The sequence below is a fragment of the Heteronotia binoei genome, chromosome 7, assembly GCF_032191835.1.
Source record: "Heteronotia binoei isolate CCM8104 ecotype False Entrance Well chromosome 7, APGP_CSIRO_Hbin_v1, whole genome shotgun sequence".
NCBI classification, from domain to species: domain Eukaryota; kingdom Metazoa; phylum Chordata; class Lepidosauria; order Squamata; family Gekkonidae; genus Heteronotia; species Heteronotia binoei.
This window is the reverse complement of record NC_083229.1, coordinates 13576918-13602193: the sequence shown is the minus strand read 5'-3', so window position 1 is coordinate 13602193 and position 25276 is coordinate 13576918. Positions and strand designations below refer to the sequence as shown.

Here is a 25276-nt window from a genome sequence, read left to right as displayed (position 1 = left end):
TTGGCTGGTTTCACACTGTGAAACTGACACGGTTTTATCCCATTGTGAAAAAATTCCCTTCAGTTCGAACTGTTTCCAGGCTATCAGACAGCTGCTGCTGAAACGGCAGGATCTCAGCAGCAGTCAGTGGTTGCCCATTCACACGGCTAGCCCAACTCAACCACAGACCTGCTGTGGAAAGGGTTGTCTTTTTAAAAAAGGCCCCCCTGTGTGCGCTCAATTGGGGAAGTACAGAAGCGCTCCTTGGAGAGAGGTTGCGGGGGGGGGGGGGGACCCAACCTTGCTGGAAAACGGCTTGGCACGATCACACAGCTCTTCCATTTATGAGTGGCCCTGGGGCATTCTGACAGCAGCCGATTATGCGGCCAACATCCAATTCAGGGAGATGGTACTGGGAAAATCCAGGTAGCTTTTTTATGAGGATAGGAGGCGTCTGGAGATGGGGTGAGTACGGGTGCAGCTGAGAGGGTAGATGTGCTTGTGTGATCATGCACTTTTAATCTGAATGGGAGGTGGGGCTAGGTTTTGGCTAATCTCCAGTGTGAAACCTCCCTTTGATTTGCAGAAGCAAATAACCGTGCTTCATAAGGAACTATTGGTTTTCGAGCATTCATATCACTTTGTGTATGTTGTAAGCCTCAACAACAATCCTGTAAACAGGGGTGGAATTCTAGCAGGAGCTCCTTTGCATATTAGGCCACACACCCCTGAAGTAGCCAATCCTCCAAAAGCTTACAAAAAGGAGCCTTGTAAGCTCTTGGAGGATTAGTTACATCAGGGGTGTGTGGCCTAATATGCAAAGGAGCTCCTGCTAGAATTCTACCCCTGCCTGTACGGAATACCAATGCGGAAGAAAGAAGGCTGACGGAGGCCCTGATCTGATTGAGGGGAATGTTTGACTGTGATTTATTAACAAACCCTTTTGGGAGAGCCTATCCATGGGCCTTCCAGCTTCTTGTTTGTTTGGAACCTGAACGCAGAAAGAAGCTTACCTGTATGTCTGTCTTTCAGTGCAGATCGACACATTTCTATTCTCGCAGAATGAAACGGTACGTAGCGGTCCTGGGGTGAGGCGACCAGAACTACATTTTTGAAATACTGAAGACCTGGGATGAGGAAATTCATTATATGGATTAGCTTAGGCTTCTCTAGAGGAGCTTGTGGAAAATACAAACAGTAAGGGAAAAAAGACAAGGTTCCTAAAACAGTGTTCTAAACTCAGGAAAGTATGAAAATTGCGTTTGGCAGGCAAAGAGCTTAGCTTCCTTCTCTTCTCACCACTCTTGGCTCCCTGGGTGCATATTTCTGAGGACTCTTTTCAAGTTCAAGCCGGGGGTGGGGGAGACACAGATTTCCATTTGATGTCCTGTTTGGACGTTAGTTAGGTGTATACTACCCTCCACCCTGACCCGGATAGCCCAGGCTAGCCCGGTCTTGCCAGATCTTGGAATCTAAGCAGGGTTGGCTCCAGCTAGTGTTTGGATGGCAAGTCACCACTGAATGTCTCTTGACTTGAAAACCCCACTAAGGGTTGCCATAAATTGGCTGTGACTTGATGACACTTTCCACCACTGCATACTACCCTCCCTCTGGTCCCCAAAAGAAATCAAACAGCATGTTGACCAAGAAGCAAATTTGCTTCTATCTATCTATCTATCTATCTATCTATCTATCTATCTATCTATCTATCTATCTATCTATCTATCTATCTATCTATCTATCTATCTATCTATCTATCCATCCATCCATCCATCTATCTTCATCATCATCATCATCATCATCATCATCAACCATCCATCCATCTATCATCATCATCATCCATCATTGTCATCGTCGTCGTTGTCCGTCTATCTATCTATCTATCTATCTATCTATCTATCTGTCTGTCTGTCTGTCTGTCTGTCCGTCCATCTATCTATCCATCCATCTATCTTCATCATCATCATCATCATCATCAACCATCCATCCATCTATCATCATCATCATCCATCATTGTCATCGTCGTCGTTGTCCATCCATCCATCATCTATCTATCTATCTATCTATCTATCTATCTATCTATCTATCTATCTATCTATCTATCTATCTATCTATCTATCTATCTATCTATCTATCTATCTATCTATCTATCACTCTGTCTGTCTGTCTGTCGCAAATGTTCTATTAACCGAAGGCACAGGTCTTTAAGGGAACAAGCGTCTTTTATCAGAAGCACAGGGCATCCACTGAAAATGGCAACCTCAGGCTGTATTCTCCCAGAGTTTTAACATTGCCTATTTGGACAGAATTTCCAATACATTCCTTATTCACCTGTTTTTTGGCTCAGCTGATAGAGGAAACACTTTCGCAGATCTGTATTGTCCCTAAAGGTCAGCTGCAGCAGCGACCCAGACTTCTTCAGCTTCTGCATGAGCCACAAGCCTGGAACAGCAATCAAAATGCATATGCAAAAATGCATTTGATGAATGACAGCTTAACAAAATTCATATTTCTTTCCAAAGTAGTTTATGAGAAGAGCCTCACTCAGAAACCTACCAGAGATGGGGCTAACTCCCAGAAAAGTGTTCTTTGTTAGTATTTCAAGACCTATGGCCAAACTTGCTTAACATAAGACTCACATAGAACAAATGTCAGATGTTTGAGAGTCACAAGACATGAACATCATACGTTCAAGAGCCACAAGGAAGGAAGGAAAGCATACAGGTGATGGGGAGGGGGGGGAAGGAGACGTGGAAAGAAAGCAATTTTTTCTTTAAATGCATTCTCCAAGCTTCTGGTTGGCTTGACTTGGAGAAATGGTTTAAAGAGACAAATGCCTTCTCCAAGCTGGCCAGCAAAGTGATGGGAGCTTCAAGAGCCACACGATATGTGTCAAAGAGCCACATGCGGCTCCTGAGCCACAGTTTGGCCACCCCTGGTCTGTAGGTTTCAGTTTCAGTTTAGTTTCAGTTTATTTCAGTTTATATCCCGCCCTTCCCACCGAAGCGGCTCAGGGCGGCTCACAACATAAGATCTAACATTTTGGTTTTAAAAATACATTGATTTACAACAATTAAAACAGTAAAATAATAAAACAAATAAAACAGCGATCTGTCAGAATAGTACACTACAACCTTCTATAAAGTTTCCAATGCCAGTTCGTTATAGGCCATCCAGAAGAGGGCTGTCTTACAGGCCCTGCGGAACTGCCCAAGGTCCCGCAGGGCCCTCACTTCTTCCGGCAGCTGGTTCCACCAGTAAGGAGCCGTTACCGAAAAGGCCCTGTCCCTGGTGGATTTCAGACAGGCCTCCTTTGGCCCGGGGATAACAAGCAGATTTTGAGAGCCCGATCTCAGTACTCTCTGGGGAACATGTGGGGAGAGACGGTCCCTAAGGTAGGCAGGTCCTAGGCCATTAAATCAGCCAGTATCATAATGCCCCTGTATAAATCGATGGTGCGGTCTCATTTGGAGTACTGTGTGCAGTTCTGGTCGCCGCACCTCAAAAAGGATATTATAGCATTGGAGAAAGTCCAGAAAAGGGCAACTAGAATGATCAAAGGGCTGGAACACTTTCCCTATGAAGAAAGGTTAAAATGCTTGGGACTCATTAGCTTGGAGAAACGTCTACTGCGGGGTGACATGATAGAGGTTTACAAGATAATGCATGGGATGGAGTAAGTAGAGAAAGAGGTACTTTTCTCCCTTTCTCACAATACAAGAACTCGTGGGCATTCAATGAAATTGCTGAGCAGACAGGTTAAAACGGATAAAAGGAAGTACTTCTTCGCCCAAAGAGTGATTAACATGTGGAATTCACTGCCACAGGAGGTGGTGGCGGCCACAAGCATGGCCACCTTCAAGAGGGGCTTAGATAAAAATATGGTCCATCAGTGGCTATTAGCCACAGTGTGTGTGTGTGTAAAATTTTTTGGGCCACTGTGTGACACGGAGTGTTGGACTGGATGGGCCATTGGCCTGATCCAGCATGGCTTCTTTTATGTTCTTAGAGGGCTTTAAAGGTAATAACCAGCACCTTGTACCGGACTCGGTATATTATTGGCAGCCAGTGCAGATCCCGGAGCCCTGGCCAGATGTGCTCCCATCTTGGGAGCCCTAGTAACAGCCGGGCAGCGGTGTTCTGCACTAACTGCAACTTCCGGGTTTGGCACAGGGGCAGCCCCATGTAGAGGGCATTACAGTAGTCCAACCTCGAGGTGACCGTTGCATGAATCACCATTGCTAGATCGTCATGCTCCAGGAAAGGGGCTAACTGCCTCGCCCGCCTAAGATAAAATAATGCAGACAGCTGTGGCTGCTATTTGAGCCTCCATTGTTAGGATGGCCCAGGGTAGCCCAGTTTCATCAGATCTCAGAAGCTAAGCAGGATCAGCCCTGGTCAGTACTTGGATCGGAGACCACCAAGGAAATCCAGGGTTGCTATGCAGAGGCGGGCAATAACAAGCCACCTATGGCTGTGATCACACATACTAAATAATGCACTTTCAATTCACTTTATAACTGAATTTGACTGTGTGAACTGGCAAAATCCAATTGGAAAGTGCATTGAAAGTGGATTGAAAATGCATTATTTAGTGTGTGTGATCGCAGCCTATGTCTTTTGGCTTCAAAAACCCACAGGGCCACCATAAATCAAGTGTGACGAAGAAGAAGAAGAAGAAGAAGAAGAAGAAGAAGAAGAAGAAGAAGAAGAAGAAGAAGAAGAAGAAGAAGAAGAAGAAGAAGAAGAAGAAGAAGAAGAAGAAGAAGAAGAAAAGGAGGAGGAGGAGATTGGATTTACAGTATACCCTTCAGCACCCAAAAGAATCTCAGAGTGACTTACAATCTCCTTCCCTTCCTCTCCCCACAACAGACACCCTGTGAGGTAGGTGGGGCTGAGAGAGCTCTGAGAACAACAACAACAACAAAATTTTATTTGTATCCCGCCCTCCCCGCCGGAGCAGGCTCAGGGCGGCTAACAACACAATTCAAGTTTAACTATACAAATAGATAAAATTACATTTAAACAACATGAACATTTAATTAAAAATCTGCTTAAGTTTTAAAATTAAATTAAATTAGTAAAAGTGCTAATGCTATGTTTGCTTTTATGATGGCGGTTTCCTTAGCAATTTCCATTTTCATCAGCGAAAGCCAGTCGGAAGAGGAAGGTCTTGCAGGCCCTGCGGAACTGTTCGAGGTCCCGCAGGGCCTGCATTTCCTCTGGAAGTTGGTTCCATAGGCTCGGAGCTATAGAGGAGAAGGCCCGGTTACGGGTACATTGCAGCTTCATCTCTCAACAAGTCAACAAGTTTTTCCCGGCTGACCTCAGTGCTCTCTGGGGTTCATATGAGAAAACTGCTCTTGAGAGAACAGCTCTGAGAGAATAGGGACTGACCCAAGTCACTCAGCAGGAGGATGTGGAGGAGGAGTGAGGAGTCAAACCCGGTTCTCCCAGATCAGAGCCCTTGCACTTAACCGCTACACCAAACTGGGTCTCCAGATCTGGTGAGATCGGGCAGGTGGGCCATCCAGGTCAGGCAGTACACTCTACCAAAATACCTGCCATCCTGTCAGTTACTTTCATTTCACTTATTTCAAATATTGCACGCGTAACGGTTCAAGCCAAAATCAAAGAAAACAGCTTCTACGACATTTCATCATAACTTATGGCATTGTTGGAGTCCTTCCGAAAGTAGCTAAGACTATTTCCCCAGTGATTCTTACCTGTACTGACCAGAGTACTGTTGTTGTAAAGGGTTCCTAAGTGAGGCCCTGACAGCGACAGGAAGGTGTGCAGCTTGTTGAGGTAATAGCGAAATCTGGGCCGAGTTAGTACTGAACGAATGATGACATTGCCAAGGGAGTGCCCGATAAAGCTGTTGAGACATGTAAGGAATTACAGTGAGCGTGCTTCTTTCATCTTTATGCATTTCAAGTGTTTCTTCCCATGTGACTTCTGCTTTGGTTCCAACCTCCAGGCAGTCACTGGAGACCTCTCAGATTCAGGGCTCATTTTGAAGCAGGAGCTCTTCTGCATATTAGGCCACGCCCCGCTGATGTAGCCAATCCTCCAAGAGCTTACAGTAGACCCTATAATAAGAGTCCTATATGCTTTTGGAGGATTGGCTACATCAAGGAGGTGCGCCCAAATATGCAAAGGGACTCCTGCTACAAAATGAGCCCTGCTCAGGTTTACAACTGATACCTAGCAACAGGGGTCGGTTCACCTGGAGAAAATGGCTGCTTTGGAAGTTGGATTCTCTATGGCATTATACCCCATTGAAATCCCTTCCCTTCCCAAACCCTGCCCTTCTGAGGCTCCATCCTCAAATCCCCAGGTAGTTCCCAGACTGGAGCTGGCAACCTTATCCCAGATTTTGAGCCCCTATCACATTTATCCCTTCTTGCTCTTTACCTTATGCGTGAGATGGACAGATTGTACAACTGAATGTGCTGAATAATCTCATCCAGCAATCGGTCGGTCATTGTATCAAAGTCAGCAAACGTATCCGTCTGTTAAAGAGATAACAAAATCAACTGGTTGGTCTCTCTCAACTTTCAGTATTGTTGTGGATAAAAAAAAAGAGGGTCATAAGCCCAAGGCCCCTCAACAGTTTTGGGGATATATTTTATTAAAGTTTGGTGTAGTGGTTAAGTGTGCGGACTCTTATCTGGGAGAACCGGGTTTGATTCCCTACTCCTCCACTTGCACCTGCTAGAATGGTCTTGGGTCAGCCAGAGCTCTGGCAGAGGTTGTCCTTGAAAGGGCAGCTGCTGTGAGAGCCCCCTCCAGCCCCACCCACCTCACAGGGTGTCTGTTGTGGGGGAGGAAGGTAAAGGAGATTGTGAGCCGCTCTGACACTCTTCAGAGTGGAGGGCAGGATATAAATCCAATATCTTCTTCTTCGTCTTAAGAAGAATTAATTCTTTCTCTTTCAGATCAACGTTTACTACAATAACTATAGCTGCAGCTGACTTATGAAGACCCTGTAGGGTATTCAAGTCAAGAGACGTTCAGTGGTAGATTGTCATTATATCCCACTGTGTAGCAACCCTGTATTTCCTTGGTGGTCTTTCATCCCAGTAGTCACCAGAGCTGATCCTGCTTAGCTTTTGAGGTCTGATAATAATAATAATAATAATAATAATAATAATAATAATAATAATAATAATAATAACAACAACAACAACAACAACAACAACAACAACTTTTTTATTTATACCCCGCCCTCCCCGCCAAGGCAGGGTCAAGGCGGCTTACGAGACATGGTACATATGCCATGATATAACAATAAAATCAGAATAATAACAATTAAAATACAATTCATAAATTTAAGTTAATTTAAATTAAATAATTGTCTAAAAACCAGTATAATTTAATGATGCTACAGTCTCAGTATATATAAAATGGCTTAATATTATTGCCAAGGTTCCACCTTAAAAAGCAAGTTGAAAGAGGGCGGTTTAAAAAGCAAGTTGAAAGATCCTGTAGGGCCCGCACCTCCTCTGGCAGCTGATTCCACCATTGGGGGGCCATTATCGAGAAGGCCTGCTCCCTTGTTGTTTTTAGCTTGGCCTCCTTTGGCCCAGGGATTTTCAGACGGTTTTGTGAACTAGATCTTAGTGCTCTCCGGGGAACATTTGGAGAGAGACGGTCCCTAAGGTAGGCAGGTCCTCGGCCATATAGGGCTTTAAATGTAATAACCAGCACCTTGTAGCAAATTCAGTAAACAATTGGCAGCCAGTGCAGCTCCCGCAGCCTAGGCTGCTCATGTTCCCACCGATGTAGTCCCACTAACAGTCTGGCTGCTGCATTCTGCACTAGCTGCAGTTTCCGAGTTCGGTACAGGGAAAGAGGGATGAGATCAGGTTATCCAAATCAGGGCATAGTTTGCATCAAGACTTCTTCACCCAAAGAGTGATTAATACATGGAATTCACTGCCACAGGAGATGGTGGCAGTTACAAGCATAGATGGCTTCAAGAGGGGATTGGATAAACATATGGAGCAGAGGTCCATCAGTGGTTATTAGTCATAAGGTATAGATGGAACTCTCTGTCTGGGGCAAATGATGCTCTGTATACTTGGTGCTTGTGGGGGGGGCAGCAGTGGGAGGGCTTCTGGCCCCACTGATGGACCTCCTGATAGCATCTGGTTTTTTGACCACTGTGTGACACAGAGGCTGAAACCAGATGGCCGATTTGGGGTGGCTTGCAGCCAGCCGGAAGAAGAGCGCCCCAGAGCTTCCAGACGGATCTGGAAGAAGGGGTGGGCCTTAGGCGGTTGTGGAGTGTCTGGAACACTTATGCGTACTGCTCACGGATCCCTGGGCACTCTTCAGGCACCCTCTGGCCTCCCAGACGGCCAGGCGCCGCCTCGGATCTGCCCCAGCAAAAAGGGACCACTTTCCATGTGGTGCCTTTTTGAGGCAGTTGGAGCGTCCTTGTGGACGGGGTAAGTGTGGGACAGGGGCAGGCGGCAGATGTTGCCATCTGGACAGTTTTTTTTGGGTCTACTTCAGAGGCATCTCTGAGTTTACCCAAAGTGCCGGTCTGTAATCAGCCAGAATGTTGGACTGGATGGGCCATTGGCCTGATCCAACATAGTTTCTCTTATGTTCTTAAGACATCCCAGTTCAGAAAAGAAAAGAAAAGAAAAGAAAAGAAAAGAAAAGAAAAGAAAAGAAAAGAAAAGCTAACTCTCCCAACCTCTACCAAGTCAGAAAAAATGGACTGGTTCCTAATTTTGCCTATTTTCCTTCATACAATACTGAATTTTGAAATATCAGCCCCTGAAAACTTTCTGGCATTGCTATCTCTCTCTCTCTTTCTGATGTTAGAGAATTTTAATTAAGTTCTAGGTGTATTTTTTTCCTAATGTTCATGGAAATGTTGGACAAGATATCCCTAAAAATAGTGTTTTCCTCCTCACTTGACAACCACTGAACTACCTTCAGAACCATCACAATGTGTCTTTCTGTAGGCTCTGTCTGTGGACACCTAGGAGTGGGGTAAAACTGATGAAAGCTGAAATGCTATCAGACTGTTGATTGGAAGCATTTCAGTCCGATAAAAAGGCCAGGATTCAGTCTGATAAACAGTTCAAGGGAGAGAGTCCAGTTTCAGTTTAGCACAGGTCCATAACCACACCTAATCAAGATTTAATTGTAGGGAATAGAATTTAAAGAAAGCCAATTTTTACTTTATTTTTTGTCACCAAGTCACAGTTGACTTATGATGACCCCACAGGATTTTCAAGGAAAGAGACCGTCAGAGGCCCATTCCTTGCCTACCTCCACGTAGCAATCCTGGACTTCCTTGGTGGTCTCTCTTCAAAATACTGACCGAGGCTGACCCTGCTTAGCTTCTGAGAGCTGACAAGAGCAGGCTAGCCTGGGCTATCCAGGTCAGGGGTAAGGAAAGCCTTAGCTCAGGGGTGTCAAACTTGCGGCCCGAGGACCAAATCAGGCCCCCAAGCAACTGGGTGTCATCTGCTTCCTTCTCCCTTTCTCTTGCTTTCTTTTGCATAACAGCTTGCTTTGCAAGACTTGCTCAATCACACAGGAACTACAGAGCAAAACCTCTATTTTCTCCATTAGCTGAGGCTCCTCCCTTGGGGAGAAAGGAGGGGGGAAGGCAGAGCTTGTTTTCCCGGGCTTTCTCAATCGCACAGCAGAGCTACTGAGTCAAGCCTCTCTTTCTTTTATTGGCTGAGGCTCTTCCCCCACCTGTCCTCTGGGGAAGGAAGAAAAGAGCCAGAGCTTCCTTTGCCCAGATCCGTGGCTCCCATGGGAGAAATACAAAGAAAGCACGTTTAAGACCAATGAGTGCTAACATTTTAAACATGTTTTTTTCTTTTTTTAAAAAAATCTTTAATTGTATTTGCATGTGTCCTTAATAAAGCTTCTATCTCTGCTACCTAATCTTAAATAGGTACACACATAGCCTGGCCCAACATGGCCCGGCTCAATCCAACATGACCCAGCCCAACCTAATAAGGCCCGGCCCAACAAGGTCTCATTTATGTCTGATCTGGCCCTCATAGCAAATGTGTTCGACACCCCTGCCTTAGCTCCTGAACTACTATTCCATCTCTCCTTTGGACCATAGAGGCCCTACGCACTTTTGACTCCTATTCACTGTTGGCCTATTGCTAATCTGTCCATTCAGTGAACGCTGACCTGCACTTCCAGAGTCCAGAGTTTGCAAGATCAGATGTTGATCAAGAATTTGAGGAGCCAGAGTTCTGGTTTTGTTTTAGCAAATTCATGCCATTTGTTTCCATGTATCGGGCAGCCGCAATTAGCATACATCACTGTTGATTGCTGACCATAATAAAACTACAACAAAATTGCATCATTACAACAAAATTCCATATTGCAGTGAATCGCTAACTACTACTTAATGAGGGCCAGCAATGCACTCGCACAACTCATTACCTCGGGATGGGATAAACAGAATTTGGGATAAATAGCAAGGACAGAAGGAAAGAAATGAATTTAGAGGAATCGGGGAGCCAAATGTTTCTCATTTGGAACGGTTTTGTTTTTTTTCATTTTTTCCGGGCTTTTTGTAATCAAATAGACTGTGAATCAAATTGAAAGCGAATGAGATGCCAGGGAAATAATTATCAAATGCTGGGACAGAAATTCGAGAAAATGTATCTAGTAATTAATGGGGTTTTTTGTGACAAAATCCATCTTGTTAATTGCAGCTCTTTCGACAGGAAAACACTGAGCATATCCAATTTGAAAGACTGCCTTCCCCTAAACTTGCTCGTAAACTAAATATAGGCTCCTGTCTGTTTGTTTTGTCTGCACAGATAATTAATGAGTTTCTCCAAAGCTTGGTATCTTAAATCTCACATGCTATTTAGCCATGAAAAATTCCATTTAATCAAACAGTCTGTAGTGGAGCCCTTGTTTTTTTAATGTTCGATTAATTATATTTTTATCTTGTTTTCCAGGTTGACTTGACTCTGAAAACGGCTCACTGCAATCAAAATCATAAAATGGTGGCAGAGTGGAGAAGTGGCTTGAGTTGTGACTAGGCCTGGGGAGGCCAGGGTTTAGGACTACTTTAACTTTAAAGGGACTGCACCTCCTCACCCTGCAACTGCTTTTTTATGCCAGCTTCTGCAGTCCCTTTAAACTTTAAAGAGATTGCAGAAGTCAGCCTGAACGAGCTGCGGGGCAGCTGCTTTGCAGGCAGTTTTTTGCAATCTTTTTAAAGTTTAAAGGGACTGCACAAGACAGCTCAAAACAGCTGAGCAGCAGGAAGTGTATCCCTGCTGCTCATCTATTTTGCGGCTTTCACTGACATCAGAAAGCAGGGATTTAAAGGGACTCATAGTCCCTTTATACCCCTGTCCCATCCACAAGCCTCCACAAACTGCCTTAAAGATCCATGGAGGTTTGTGACCACGAGACCCTCCATGAACTCCTATTCCTGAACCAAGAACTAGGCGAAATTCATGATGAATTTTCCTTTGTGGTTCGGTTTGCACACATCCTAGTCTTTGCTATATCCAAGTCCTCCCTTCCATTCACATATATCAATGTCATCGTGATTGACATGTAGCAGTTTTACCAATATATATCTTTAGTCAAGTTTGTGATTCAGTGTGGCTTGCATGGAGTTAGTGCGGGATACAAAAAAACTAAAATACCTGGTTCCGTTCAGACATCAGGAAGTCAAGCTTTCCACCAGGAAGACCCAATTCAATGAACGTTTTGACCAGCCGAAGATCTGCGCTATTACCTTCAAAAATAAAACATTACTGTCTAAGTCAGTGATTTCATTAAGAAGCACATCAGCCACCCACTTGTCCGTCTTTGGGTACCTGCCATACTTGCATCTTTTATTGAGAAGACTGTGTTATTTTTGTAAGATCATGTCACGGTATTTCCAGCTCCCAGTGCCTCTTCTGAAATGGGGCCTCCAAACCTCCCTGAAAATATATTTCATCCCAGAGCCAGTTTGGTGTAGTGGTTAAGTGTGCAGACTCTTATCTGGGAGAACCGGGTTTGATTCCCCACTCCTCCACTTGCAGCTGCTGGAATGGCCTTGGGTCAGCCATAGCTCTGGCAGAGGTTGTCCTTGAAAGGGCAGCAGCTGTGAGAGCCCTCTCCAGCCCCACCCACCTCACAGGGTGTTTGTTGTGGGGGAGGAAGGTAAAGGAGATTGTGAGCCGCTCTGAGACTCTTCGGAGTGGAGGGCGGGATATAAATCCAATATCTTCTTCTTCTTCTTCTTCTTCTTCTTTACAAGCTACACACATGCATTGCCAACCATTTAATTTTGGGGAACAGTAGAGCCACAACTCGGGGGGGGGGAATTCCTGTGGATTTGGGGGTGTAGCCAGGGAGGGAGGTATATTCAGAGAGGATGGATAGGGCCATAGCCAGGATTTCATGTTTGGTGGGGCTCACACCAGGATTTTTTTGTTTGGGGGGGCCAGGGACCCACCCAGTTTGGTCACCCTGAGCTCTCGGTACTGTAAGCTGCCTTGAGTTCCACAAGCGAATCCCCCTTTGCCTGGGGAGTCACAGCAGCTCCGCTCCCCCACTCCTTTCTTATGTGCCCCTCTTTCAGAGAGACAGAGACCTCTTGAACTGAAGTTGGGCACTCAGAAGGCTGGCTGCAAGAAGACTCTCACCACCACCACCCCCCCCCTTTGCATTGTGCACTGTGTTAGGGAAGGGATGAGAAGAAATTAAAAAGGGGGAAGCTTTGGGAAGTGATTTTGGCACAGCTGAGTGGGCAGGTGGCTACTCATCACCCCCACCCTCCCTTGCTGTTATTTTGTTGAAGTGCCCATCTTGCCTGGCAGCGGCTGCCTTGTGCATTGCTCCCCGCTGCCCTCCTTTCGCCTCTATTGCCAATGATGTGCCTAGGCTGAGGCTCTTTCACCTGGCAACTGCCAGGTCAGGATGCAGGCCTTTTTCTCATTGGCTGCCTTGGCCCCTTTCCTCTTCCACCTCCCCGGGTTGCTGCTCGTTTTGAGTGATACAGCAGAGAGGAGACTGGCAGCAGTGCTACTACTTTTTCAGAGCGGCGGTGAGCAAAGGGGACAGACTGGAGGCCCTCCAATGGAGGGGCCATACTGATGGAAGGAGTTTTTGAAAGGATGGGCCTGGCCTCTCCTGGGCCCCACTGTAGTTACGGGCCTGGATGGACGTCAGTGGGGTATAGTGCTGTAAAGTCCACCCTCCAAAGCAAGCATTTTCTCCAGTGGAACTGATATCTTTGGACTGGAAACCAGTTGGAATTCTGGGAGAGCTCCATCTTCACCCCTTGGAGGTTAGAAATCCTACCTATCAGCTTTTGTGAATAGGCAACATTTACTTTGTGGACAAACCATCCTGGGTATTCACAACATTCTTACTAATATCTCAGGACATTGATTTGATTTGATTTATTTGATTTATATCCCACCCTCCCTGCCGAAGCAGGCTCAGGATGGCTCACTGCAATAAAATCACAATAAACAATACAAGTTCACAACATTAATACATCGTAATTTAAAATTCAGCAGTTAAAACAATCTGGTGCTAATATCATTTAGTGTTGTTTCGCTGCTGAAGGCTTAAATTACTTAAATTTTCTCCTACAACAATGATGACTCAAAATCAGTTGAAAGCCACCTGGAAGAGTGTGGTCTTACAGGCCTTGCAAAACTGGGCGGGGTCCCGCAAGGCCCTAACTTCTTCCAGCAGTTGGTTCCACCTAGGGTTTCCAATCCCCAGGTGGGGGCAGGGGATCCCCCGGTTTGGAGGCCCTCCCCCTGCTTTAGGGTCGTCAGAAAGCGGGGGGAGGGGAGGGAAATGTCTGCTGGGAACTCTTTTATTCCCTAGGGAGACCTATTCCCATAGAAAATAATAGAGAATTGATCCGCAGGTATCTGGGGCTCGGGGGGGGCTGTTTTTTGAGCTAGAGGCACCAAATTTTCAGTATAGCATCTAGTGCCTCTCCCCAAAATACCCCCCAAGTTTCAAAAATATTGGACCAGGGGGTCCAATTCTATGAGCCCCAAAAGAAGGTGTCCCTATCCTTCATTATTTCCTATGGAAGGAAGGCATTGAAAAGGTGTGCCGTCCCTTTAAATGTGATGGCCAGAACTCTCTTTGGAGTTCAATGATGCTTTGTCACAGCCTTGATCTTGGCTCCACCCCTAATGTCTCCTGGCTCCACCCCCAAAGTCTCCTGGCTCCACCCCCAAAGTCCCCAGATATTTCTTGAATTGGACTTGGCAACCCTAGTTCCACCAGTAGGGGACTGCTATCGAGAAGGCTATCCCTGTGGTGGACTTTAGTCTTGCTTCCCTCGGCCTGGGGATCACTATTAGATTTTGGGATCCAGATCTAAGTACCCTCTGGAGAACGTGTCGGGAGAGACATGATGTCCACATGTCCTATCCAAGAGGACACCTTTCCACAACTGCAAAACTCCTGGCTACCACTTGCAAACATTCCAAATTCAGAAAGCGCAGACAGCTCATGTCTCCCTCTGGCCTTACCATCCAGCCCGTGGACACAGATAACTAGGTGAATTCCTTCTTCCAAATTCTCTTCCTCTTCCTCTGGTGGAAAATATGGGACATCCGAAGCCAGGGCAGGTAGATCACTGTACAGAAATCCTTCAATCTTCATTTCTTTTTTAAATTCTTCTTTGGCCTGATAAAAACTGGAGAATGCGCTAGTTAAGAGTTGAACTGAGAATTGAACAGCAAGTTTCACTGTGGGATTGGGGGAATTCTAGTAACTTTAACTGATAAAAATGGTAAAGAACAATAGAAAAATAGGTGGTAGAGCTCATTAGCATAAATCATTAACATATCCCCCCCCGCCAAATGTAACCTGACGTAAGAAGCCAGCTTCAAGAGGGGATTGGATAAAAATATGGAGCAGAGGTCCATCATCGGCTATTAGCCACAGTGTGTGTGTGTGTGTGGATAGATAGATAGATAGATAGATAGATAGATAGATAGATAGATAGATAGATAGATAGATAGATAGATAGATAGATAGATAGATAGATAGATAGATAGATAGATAGATAGATAGATAGATAGATATAAATTTTTTTTGCCACTGTGTGACACAGAGTGTTGGACTGGATGTGCCATTGGCCTGATCCAACATGGCTTCTCTTATGTTCTTATAAGAAAGGAGATCCCTAGGCAAGCGAGGCCTGCTTGGGCTGGTTAGAGATCCTGGGGCTCACCTGGGGCTCTCCTGGGCTGCTCCCCCCCCAGTCAAAAAGTCTAGCAAGCCACCCACTGCCCAAAATCAAATAAGACATGGAGAAAGGGTGGCGTGGGCTTTTCCAGGGGATAATGAGGTCTGCTAGCGGTGTGGCAAAGCCCCTGGTGGCTGGCTGGCTGCCCGCTCTCCTAATCCAGGGATTGTTATGCAGCTGCATCTACTACTCAATGGACAAGGTAGGTAGGTGGGGAGGAGGAGGGGGGACCCTCAGAAAGGTTCAGGAGCTGCACTCTTGTGAGCTCCTGCTGAATCCGAGGCCTGGTAAAAAAATACACCCACATCCATAGTTTCAAATCCCAATCCAAATAAAACTAAATTTTCTAACAGAATCGCGGCATCTTCCCAATGCTACACTCTGTGCAGCCTATTCACTAGACAACTACGGAGAGCCAGTTTGCTGTCTTGAGCAAAGTACCATGAACCAACCTCTTGGCAGTTTATTGTTCAGAAAGGCCAACGGGGAATGACATGTTTTTAATATCCTCTCTCCAACTACTTGCCCCGCTGGGGAAAAAAATTAAGATTATGCAGGTGTTCCAGGTCCCTGCCCGGGGCAAAAGAACCCCCCACACTCAGCCACTGACAGTGCCACTGACAGTACCACCAACAGAGGAGGATATTCATTTGTAGTGTGCAGCAGGCCTCAGATTCAACAGGCACTCACAAGAGCGCAGCATAGGGTTGCTCACAGGAGCTCACAGGATCGCAGCTTAGGGTTGTCAAGTCCCCCATGGCCTCCTATTGTACCATAGAGTTTTCCCTCCCAAAATGCTAGAGCATCCGGGAAAACCGTAGAGTTTTCCTGGAAACGCAGAGAGTGGCTGGCACGCAATGTCGCTGGTGCAATGATATCACTCACAGGTGACGTCATAGCACCGGTGACTTTGGGGGAGGTTCCCCCTGCCGGTCTGGGGGCTTGGCAGCCCTAGCACAGCTCCTCAACCTATCTGAGGGTTCCCCCTCTTTCTCCCCACTTACCTTGTCCACTGAGTAGTAGGTGCAGCTGCATAACAATCCCTGGATTAGGAGAGCGGGCAGCCAGCCAGCCACCAGGGCTTTGCCACACCCCCAGCAGCCCTCATTAACACCTGGAGAAGCCCACACCACCCTTTCTCCACTTCTTATGTGATTTTGGGTGGCGGGTGGCTTCCTGGCCTTTTGACTGTGGGGGAGGGTGCAGCCAAGAAGAGCCCCAGGTGAGCGAGGCCTGCTTGGTCTGGCTGGATCTCTAGCCAGCCCAAGCAGGCCTCACTCGCCTGGAGCTCTTCTTTCTTGCATCAGATTGATTTTAGCTGGGGGGGGGGGAATGGCATATGCGAATGAGTTATGCCAATGAGCTCCAACACCTTTTTTTTTTTTTTTTTACAAAACAACCCCTGGTGGCAATGGGGCCCAGTAATGGGATGCAAGTTTAAAGTTCTATGATGGAACATTGTCTTCCTTCAATCCTGCCAGCATATCTGTGCAACTGTACATGTAGTTTCATTTGGAAATAACACCAAAAGGCTAAATTTGAGGCCTTCTGTGAATTATTATTATTATTATTATTATTATTATTATTATTATTATTATTATTATTATTATTATTATTATTATTATTATTATTATTATTATTATTATTATTATTATTATTAATTTTTACCTTTAAATTATACCCAGCCCTGTCCGCAAGCGGACTCGGGGCAGCCAACAATCAGTTCAAAATTTCAGACAATACATGTGAGGACCAGGCCAAATGGCTCTCCTCCCCCTACCTAACCCCATGAGAAGGAGGAGCAGGAGGAGAGGAAGAGGAGGAGAAGAGGAGGAGGAGGAGAGGAGAAGGAGGAGGAGAAGGGGAAGAAGAGGAGGAGGAGAGGAAGAAGAAGATACTGGATTTATATCCCGCCCTCCACTCCGAAGAGTCTCAGAGCGGCTCACAATCTCCTTTCCCTTCCTCCCCCACAACAGACACCCTGTGAGGTGGGTGGGGCTGGAGAGGACTCTCCCAGCAGCTGCCCTTTCGACAACCTCTGCCAGAGCTATGGCTGACCCAAGGCCATTCTAGCAGGTGCAAGTGGAGGAGTGGGGAATCAAACCCGGTTCTCCCAGATAAAAGTCTGCGCACTTAACCACTGCAGTGGAAGAAGGTCTATGAGAGCTATGGCTGACCCAAGGCCAATCCAGCAGCTGCAAGTGGAGGAGTGGGGAATCAAACCCGGTTCTCCCAGATAAGAGTCCACACACTTAACCACTACAGGGGAAGAAGGTCTATGAGAGCTCTGGCTGACCCAAGGCCATTCCAGCAGCTGCAAGTGGAGGAGTGGGGAATCAAACCCGGTTCTCCCAGATAAGAGTCCGCACACTTCACCACTACACCAAACTGGAGAAGGAGAGGAGGAGGAGGAGAAGAGGAGGAGAAGAGGAGGAGGAGATGTTGATAATGATGCTATTGGATTTATACCCTGCCCTATACTCTGAATCTCAGAGTCTCAGAGTGGCTTGCAGTCTCCTTTACACCCCCCACCCGCAACAACAACAACAGACGCCCTGTGGCATAGGTGGGGCTGAGAGAGCTCTCCCAGAAGCTGCCCATTCAAGGACAGCTGTGCCATAGCTATGGCTGACCCAAGGCCATTTCAGCAGCTGCAAGTGGAGGCATGGAGAATCAAATTTGGTTCTCCCAAATAAGAGTCCACACACTTAGCCACTACACCAAACTACACCCTGTGGCCCCTGCATTCTTAAACATTGATTGAAAACAATCTCGGGCACTTCCAACATGGAACTCTCACTATTTATTTGCTTTGTCTCTTGGATTCTATAACTAACTTTAAACACAAATGCTTACACATTCTCACCTAAGCATTCTTTCATTGACTTCTTCATCAGTATCTCTGGACTCATAAGAGATGACTCCAAAGGAACCCATCGGTTGGTGGGTGATGGGAGAATTGGCCTGCTTGGAGGAAAAACCAGTCATGGGCGGAGAATCTTTAAGAATAGAAGAAAAGGGAAGGCACGTGGCCGTGCAAGAAACAGACAAATTGACCGCCTCAACAGCCTTTTTGCTCTCAAGAACCAATGCTTCTGGCAAGACAGAGTGGCCGTTGGCCAACATTCTGAGGTCTCCTTTTTCTGGTTCAGCAGAGTACGGTTCGATTCCGAACCTATGGCCCAGTTCAATTTCTTGAAAGGCAGGTGTTTCCAAATTGCATGGCGTCAAGCTGCCATTGGTAACAGGACTACCACAGGAATCCTTTGGGGAGACGTCTTGGGACACCAACTCCGACAAGGAAGGGAGATCCCCATCGTGTGAGAAAGGCTTTTCATTTCCAAAATACCGACTTCTATGCGAATTATTCTCCTCCCTCATACTCGTTGAGGTGAACTGTGCCGCCTATATTTAGTTTTAAAATACCGAGTTCTCTTGTGCCTTCCAATCTGCAGCCCATCTCTGAAAAGCCTTCAGCATCTTCCGGTAAGTAAGAATGGCTGCCATTTTGTTTCAAGTCAGCAGTCGACACGTATGACCCATCACTTTCTCTATCATCTTGACAGCCAGAAATACTTCCCATTAATGCTGTACTGGGGTATCTTATTTCCATGTATGGTCCTTCTGTAAGGTCTGAGGCAGTTTTTGCATGTTTGGAGATATCCTTATCCTCTAGAGACCCCTCAGGACTACTGATCTGAGGAGCAGAAATTGATTTGGTCAGCTTGTTAGGTTCGACCTCCCTCTCTTCCTCCTCATACGGCAAGGAGCTGATTGAGGTGAGTGAGGCCTGTATGCCGCTGGGCAGACTTGTATTGCTTTCCGTGTGCCCACCTTCCAGAGAGTTCCGGTGGATTGCATGTCTTCTGACAAGATGGTGGAGGATCTCCCGGTCACTCGGTAACTCCAAGGCCTTGCTCCGTACGTCAGACCAAGCTACCGAACTGGGCTCGCTTTCGATTCCTGAGTCAGAGATTAGTGATGAAGATCTCTTGATGGCCCCTGAAGTCAAACTAAATTCTTCACAGTCCGGGATTTTTTGCTCCTTCTGATAAGAGTTTGTCTTTTCAACATCTTCTGTTTGGCTCAGTGTGTCAAAATGAACATTTATATCAAACGTGCTCAAGGCTGGCAATATGTCCTCCCCACCTGGATCTACTGCTTCCTCAAGGCCGTTCTGTTCATTATATGTGAGTTCATCTGAGGGGAGCGTAGACCCACAATGCTTAGCTGTTTGGCTCAATTCAGTCCTCTCCCAAAGTTTGTGTGGTATACAGTGGTCACCATTATAGAGAGTTGTCATGACTAGTACTGGTGCTTCTTCATGGAGACCACTACAAGCTGGGTTTCCCTTCAAAAATGTCTCTCCTGTTGCATGTTTATTGTTTTCAGAAAACTCCATGGGTGTCAAACCTTCTGCAGAATTTTTCAAGAGATCTGATTGCAAACCTGATAGAACATTGCTAATTGGGGCTGAAAGGTGTTCAGGGGCGTGGATGTCTCCATTCGTTGCAGATACCTGAGTTGCAGTACGGTCCTTGAAACCCTCAGCCACGCTGGCATTTTCTTCTGGATAGCTGCAAGTAAACATCGATTTCCTATTTATCCTGTCCGTGTGGATGATGAACGGGGTATCTGTTGCGAAGACTTCTTTTGCTAGTTCAGTGTTATCATCTGAAGAGGGCGTCTTGTTTTTCTCCACTAAGTCCACTTGTGAATCGTCTACAGCGGAAACCGCATAGTTCGACAAAACGTCTAAGCCCTGAACTGAAAAAGACAGTGAAGAGGGAAGAAAAACAGAAGCATTTTAGTGCATGTAAACATAGATATATGTACACTTTGCCAGGGCTTTTATTTTCCCTGGGAAAAAAAGGTGCCAGAACTCTCAAGAGGGAAATGAAGGAGAAACACACAGGTGCCCCTCATAAACTTAAAAACCAAGGGTGGCCAAATTTGCTTAATGCAAGAGCCACACAGAATAAATGTCAGATGTTTGAGAGCTGCAAGACATCAACAGCAGATGTTTGAGAGCCACAAGACAGGGAGGGAGGGAGGGAGGGAGGGAGGGAGGGAGGAAGGAAGGAAGGAAGGAAGGAAGGAAGGAAGGAAGGAAGGAAGGAAGGAAGGAAGGAAGGAAGGAAGGAAGGAAGGAAGGAAGGAAGGAAGGAAGGAAAATAGTAGGGAGGAGGATGGGAGAGGGGGAAAGAAAACAACTTTAACTTTAAATTCCTTCTCCAAGTCATCAGCTGGCTTGGCGAAGAGATTTAAAGAGAGAAATGCCTTCTTCAAGCTGGCCAATAGGGGGCGTTGAGAGCCACACAGTATGTCATGTGTGAAAGAGCCACATGTGGCTCCCAAGCCACAGTTTGGCCACCACCGTTATAAACTGTTTTTTTTTTTTTTTTAGAAATCTGGTTCCGTGAAGAGGTTCTGGAACTCTGTAATGACGTGTTCCCCCAGAAAAAGAGCCTTCAGTGTTCCTACAGAGCCCAAACAGTTATTTCATAAAAATTTGTGTGCAAAAAATGTACAAACATCCAGGGCTTTTTTTTGTGGAAAAGCCCAGCAGGAACTCATTTGCATATTAGGCCACAAGCCCTGAGGCCACCATTGTTTCCCACAGAGCTTTTTTGCAGAAGACTCCCAGCAGGAATTCATTTGCATATTAAGCCACACCCCCTGACACCAGGCCAGCTGGTACTCCAATCCTCTGCGTTCCTGCTCAGAAAAAGTCCTGCAAACACCCACTCCTATCCAAGAACACTGCCAATCTTAGGGGGGGAAAGAGAATCTTTTAATTTTAGGTGATACTCAATAGATACATGACTTGAGAAGGAACTTTCGGTGAGCTATGAATTTGTGGCAGAGGATATATTTCAGTTGCTAAGGATAACAACAACAACAAAAAAGTAAAGGTAGTCCCCTGTGCAAGCACCAGTCGTTTCCGACTCTGGAGTGACGTTGCTTTCACAACGTTTTCACGACAGACTTTTTACGGGGTGGTTTGCCATTGCCTTCCCCAGTCATCTACACTGTCCCCCCACCAAACTGGGGACTCATTGTACTGACCTCGGAAGGATAGAAGGCTGAGTCAACCTGGAGCCAGCTACCTGAACCAGCTTCCGCTGGGATTGAACTCAGGTCATGAGCAGAGAGTTCAGACTGCAGTACTGCAGCTTTACCACTCTGCGTCACAGGGCTCTTAGGGATAACAAGGGAGGAGCAAAAAAGAGATGGTGTCATATGATCTTGTGGTACTGAGAGTTATCCGGGTAAACAAAGAAACAGAGCCGGAAGGGATATCAGAGGTCATCTAGTCCGCCCTCTGTAACTCCATTTTAATTCTGTGACCTCTAGTTGCCTAGGAGGATTGCTGGCAGGCTGATCCTGAGGATATTCTTGGGATGTTTTCAGTAGTACTTTCTTGAGCTTTTATCTAAGAAACTTGACTTGTTTTTCCTCTGGCAGTTGGTACCAGGCGCAAGATATGGCCTGGTACTTCCCAGTGTTTGAGATGCAGGATTGATTGATGACGGTCTTGGGTTGTAACCAGCCATCAGGATATGAAATGTTTAGAACCAAGTTGGGGTCCAGCAGCACCTTTGAGACCAACCAAGTTCTATTCAGAATGTAAGCTTTCGTATGTGTGCGCACTTCATCAGATGAAAGCTGACATTCTGAAAAAAACTTTGGTCTTAAAGGTGCTACTGGGCTCCAGCTTGGTTCTATTGCTTCAGATCATCCTGGCTGCTCACCTGGATCGATAAAATGTTTAGTTAAGGCCTTTGTCAGGGCTTTTTGGGGGGGGTAGGAAAAGCCCAGCAGGAACTCATTTGCAATTAGGCCACACCCCCTGATGTCACCATGGTTTCACACAGGGCTTTTGTGGAGAAAAAAGCCTAGCAGGAACTCATTTGCATATTAGGCCACATCCTGGTGCCAAGCCTGCTGGAAATGTGTTAAAGGAAGGAAGGAAGGAAGGAAGGAAGGAAGGAAGGAAGGAAGGGAGGGGGGAAGGAAGGAAGGAAGGAAGGAAGGAAGGAAGGAAGGAAGGAAGGAAGGAAGGAAGGAAGGAAGGAAGGAAGGAAGGAAGGAAGGAAGGAAGGGGGGAAGGAAGGAAGGAAGGAAGGGAGGGAGGGAGGGAGGGAGGGAGGGGGGAAGGAAGAAGAAGAAAGAAAGAAAGAAAGAAAGAAAGAAAGAAAGAAGAAAGAAAGAAAGAAGAAGAAAGAAAGAAAGAAAGAAAGAAAGAAAGAAAGAAAGAAAGAAAAGAAAGGCCCTGACTTTGTCTTGGATTCTGCTAGCTCTGCTGTCTGTGAGAGGCTCAGTGAATAGGAGTTAGCCTGATATTTCTGTAAGTCTGAACATTTATTAAAATCTTTTTGAAAGCTAACCTGGATCTCACATATCGTTTTCTTCGGATTGTGGCAAACTTCAGAGCCCCTGGCCAGGGCTCCAAACAACAATGCAGAAAATCCCCAGCTACCCCACCACTCCCCCAGTGATACTTGCTCTCTACTCAGAGGAAGGCAAGAACTTCCAGGATCCTTGGGGCTATCTTGCCTGGAACAAATTCCTTCCTGACCCCAAGGTATCAATCAGCATTAGTCTGGGTTGATAAGAAACAGCCAAAAGAGTCGAGCACTGGTTTATCCCTTCCTGCCCTACCTTTCACAATCTGCCTGGATTCGCAGAATCAGCACTGCTGTCACTTGGCCTTCTAGCCTCCACTCAAAATTCTCCCAAGAAGGCGAGCCCACCACCTCCCAAGGAGACTTGTTCCATCAAGAAACTGCTCTGTCAGGAGGTTCTTCCTAGCTTTGAGCTGAAAACTCTTTTGATTTAATTTCAGTCACTGGTTCTGGTCAGAGCATCTGAGCCAACAGAAAACAACTCTACACCATCCTCTATCGGACAGCCCTTCAAATGCTTGAAGTTGGCTATCATATCAATTCTCAGTCATTTTTTAGTTTTAGTTTAGTTTAGTTTATTTGTAATTTGTATCCCGCCCTTCCCACCAGGTGGCTCAGGGCGGCTTACAGCATATAAAATCTAACATAAGAATATAAAAGTTTAAACATAAAAATTTAAACATTTCACACAGTTTACATAGTTAAAATTTAAACATTTCACACAGTTTACGTAATTAAAACATTAAAAACATACAGCGATCTTATAAAAACTACACTCAGTTTGAAGTTCCAAGTGCCGGTTAGTTGTAAGCCAGCCGGAAGAGGACTGTCTTACAGGCCCTGCGGAATTGAGCGAGATCCCGCGGGGCCCTTACCTCTTCCGGCATATGATAAGTTTATTTAAAGTTTAGCATATGATAAGTTTATTTAAAAAATTCCAAATTATACAGAACTTTGTTGGATGAAATAGTATCAAGTAGATTAATTCCATATATAACAAAATTCTACTATGCATAAAGTACTATGGTGTTTATAACATTGCAGAACATCTTATTTAGCATTTAAGATAATATCCAGTTTGTCAATCAATCAATCAATCAATCAATCAATCAATCGATAAATAAATAAATATTTTATTAAGGATAAATTAACTGATAATTGGGCTAGAATTTTTTACTCTTAAGCTAAGAATAATGCCTTGCTCCATCCCAAGCCAAACGAAAAGGAATATTTAAATAAAAAGAGAAAGTGGGGATTGCATAAGTTAGGAAGAATTATACTGAGAGAAATAGAAGGTGTGTTAACAGGTAAGATGTTTTTCGATTCAGTGCATTCCGGAAATGGAAGCCATTTTTCTTCAAAAGATGCTACCTTGGGGTAAATGTCAGACAAGGAAAGTTGTGCCGTGATTTTATCAATTATTACAATGTCCCAGATTTTTGTAAACCACAGTTCATGTGATAGCAAGGTGTTGGATTTCCATAGAGATGCTATAGCCATTTTAGTTCTCAGTCATAACCTCTCCAGGTTAAACATACCCAAGTTCCTTCGTGATGTCATCTACTGAAATGGTAAAGGAATGCTTTGCTCCGTGGTATTCTAAACACGATTGCATTTGTTATGACCTCTGTCTCAATTCAAAAGCAACCTGAATCCTTGTCATGTATATTAGATATTATTAACTTAGCTGCCTAAAAATTTTCCCGTTCCAATGAAAATATGCATCCTCCTTATGTTCTTTTGTTTACTTTGACTGTAAGTTGAACTTATAAGATTAAAAATGATAAAACAAATCAATTAACATTCAGAAATCTGCTGTCTTTCATCCAGAAAAAGCAAACACGTTTCCGCTTTAGGAGCATGAAAAATCACTGGTATCTCGGTACCCTGAATACATACAACCAGTAGGGCTTTTTTTTTTAGCAGGAACACACAGGAACTGGCTCGGTGTCAAGGGGTGTGGCCTAATATGCTAATAGGTTCCTGCTGAGCTTTTTCTTAAAAAAAATCCCTGACAACTGGTACAATAGAATATATGAATGCTTGAAGCTGCCTTAAACTGAATCAGATGATTGGCCCATCAAAGTCAGTATTGTCTACACAAGACTGGCAGTGGCTCCAGGGTCTCAGGCAAAGGTCTTTTAGATCAGGGGTGGCCAACGGTAGCTCTCCAGATTTTTTTTTGCCTACAACTCCCATGGCCAATGGCTGGGGCTGATGGGAGTTGTAGGCAAAAAACATCTGGAGAGCCACCATTGGCCACCCTTGTTTTAGATCACCTACTACCAGAGCTGAATTAACAATTAGGCCATGTAGGCACTGGCCTATGAGCCCCCACACCTTTAGGGGCCTCGGGCCAGCTTCCCCCCGGTTTTCTCCTGCTTGCAGCCTTCCCAGACTACGCACACAGCCAGCAACTGAGCTGCTCTTTGCCCGAGTTGCTGCCGGCATTGTCGCCAAGTTTGCCTCTCTCTGCCTCTCCCCCACAACTTAGTCAAAGGGGCTTTTAAGAAGGTGCTTGCAGGCTGCAGCGGGGGCCATAGGCAGTGGGGCAGGCGCTCAGACTCTAACATAATTTGTTGGGGGCCCCCCAAGATTTTGATAGCCTAGGGGCCTCCACAGGGTTTAATGTCTTGTTAGCCACCCT

At 45.6% G+C, this 25276-nt stretch overlaps 1 protein-coding gene across 1 annotated transcript in view; it reads right to left on the bottom strand.

The window, feature by feature from the left end:
* The window catches only part of FAM135B (family with sequence similarity 135 member B), a 209186-nt gene that overhangs the window by 1999 nt on the left and 181911 nt on the right, over positions 1–25276 (bottom strand). Inside the window, exons 13-20 of the mRNA XM_060243091.1 lie at positions 18753–19987; positions 18087–18625; positions 14499–14665; positions 11649–11740; positions 6397–6494; positions 5706–5857; positions 2311–2421; positions 993–1106 (exon numbers count right to left, since the gene is read on the bottom strand). Of these exons, the coding sequence (XP_060099074.1) occupies positions 993–1106; positions 2311–2421; positions 5706–5857; positions 6397–6494; positions 11649–11740; positions 14499–14665; positions 18087–18625; positions 18753–19987 (2508 nt within the window). The remainder of the gene's footprint in view (positions 1–992; positions 1107–2310; positions 2422–5705; positions 5858–6396; positions 6495–11648; positions 11741–14498; positions 14666–18086; positions 18626–18752; positions 19988–25276) is intronic.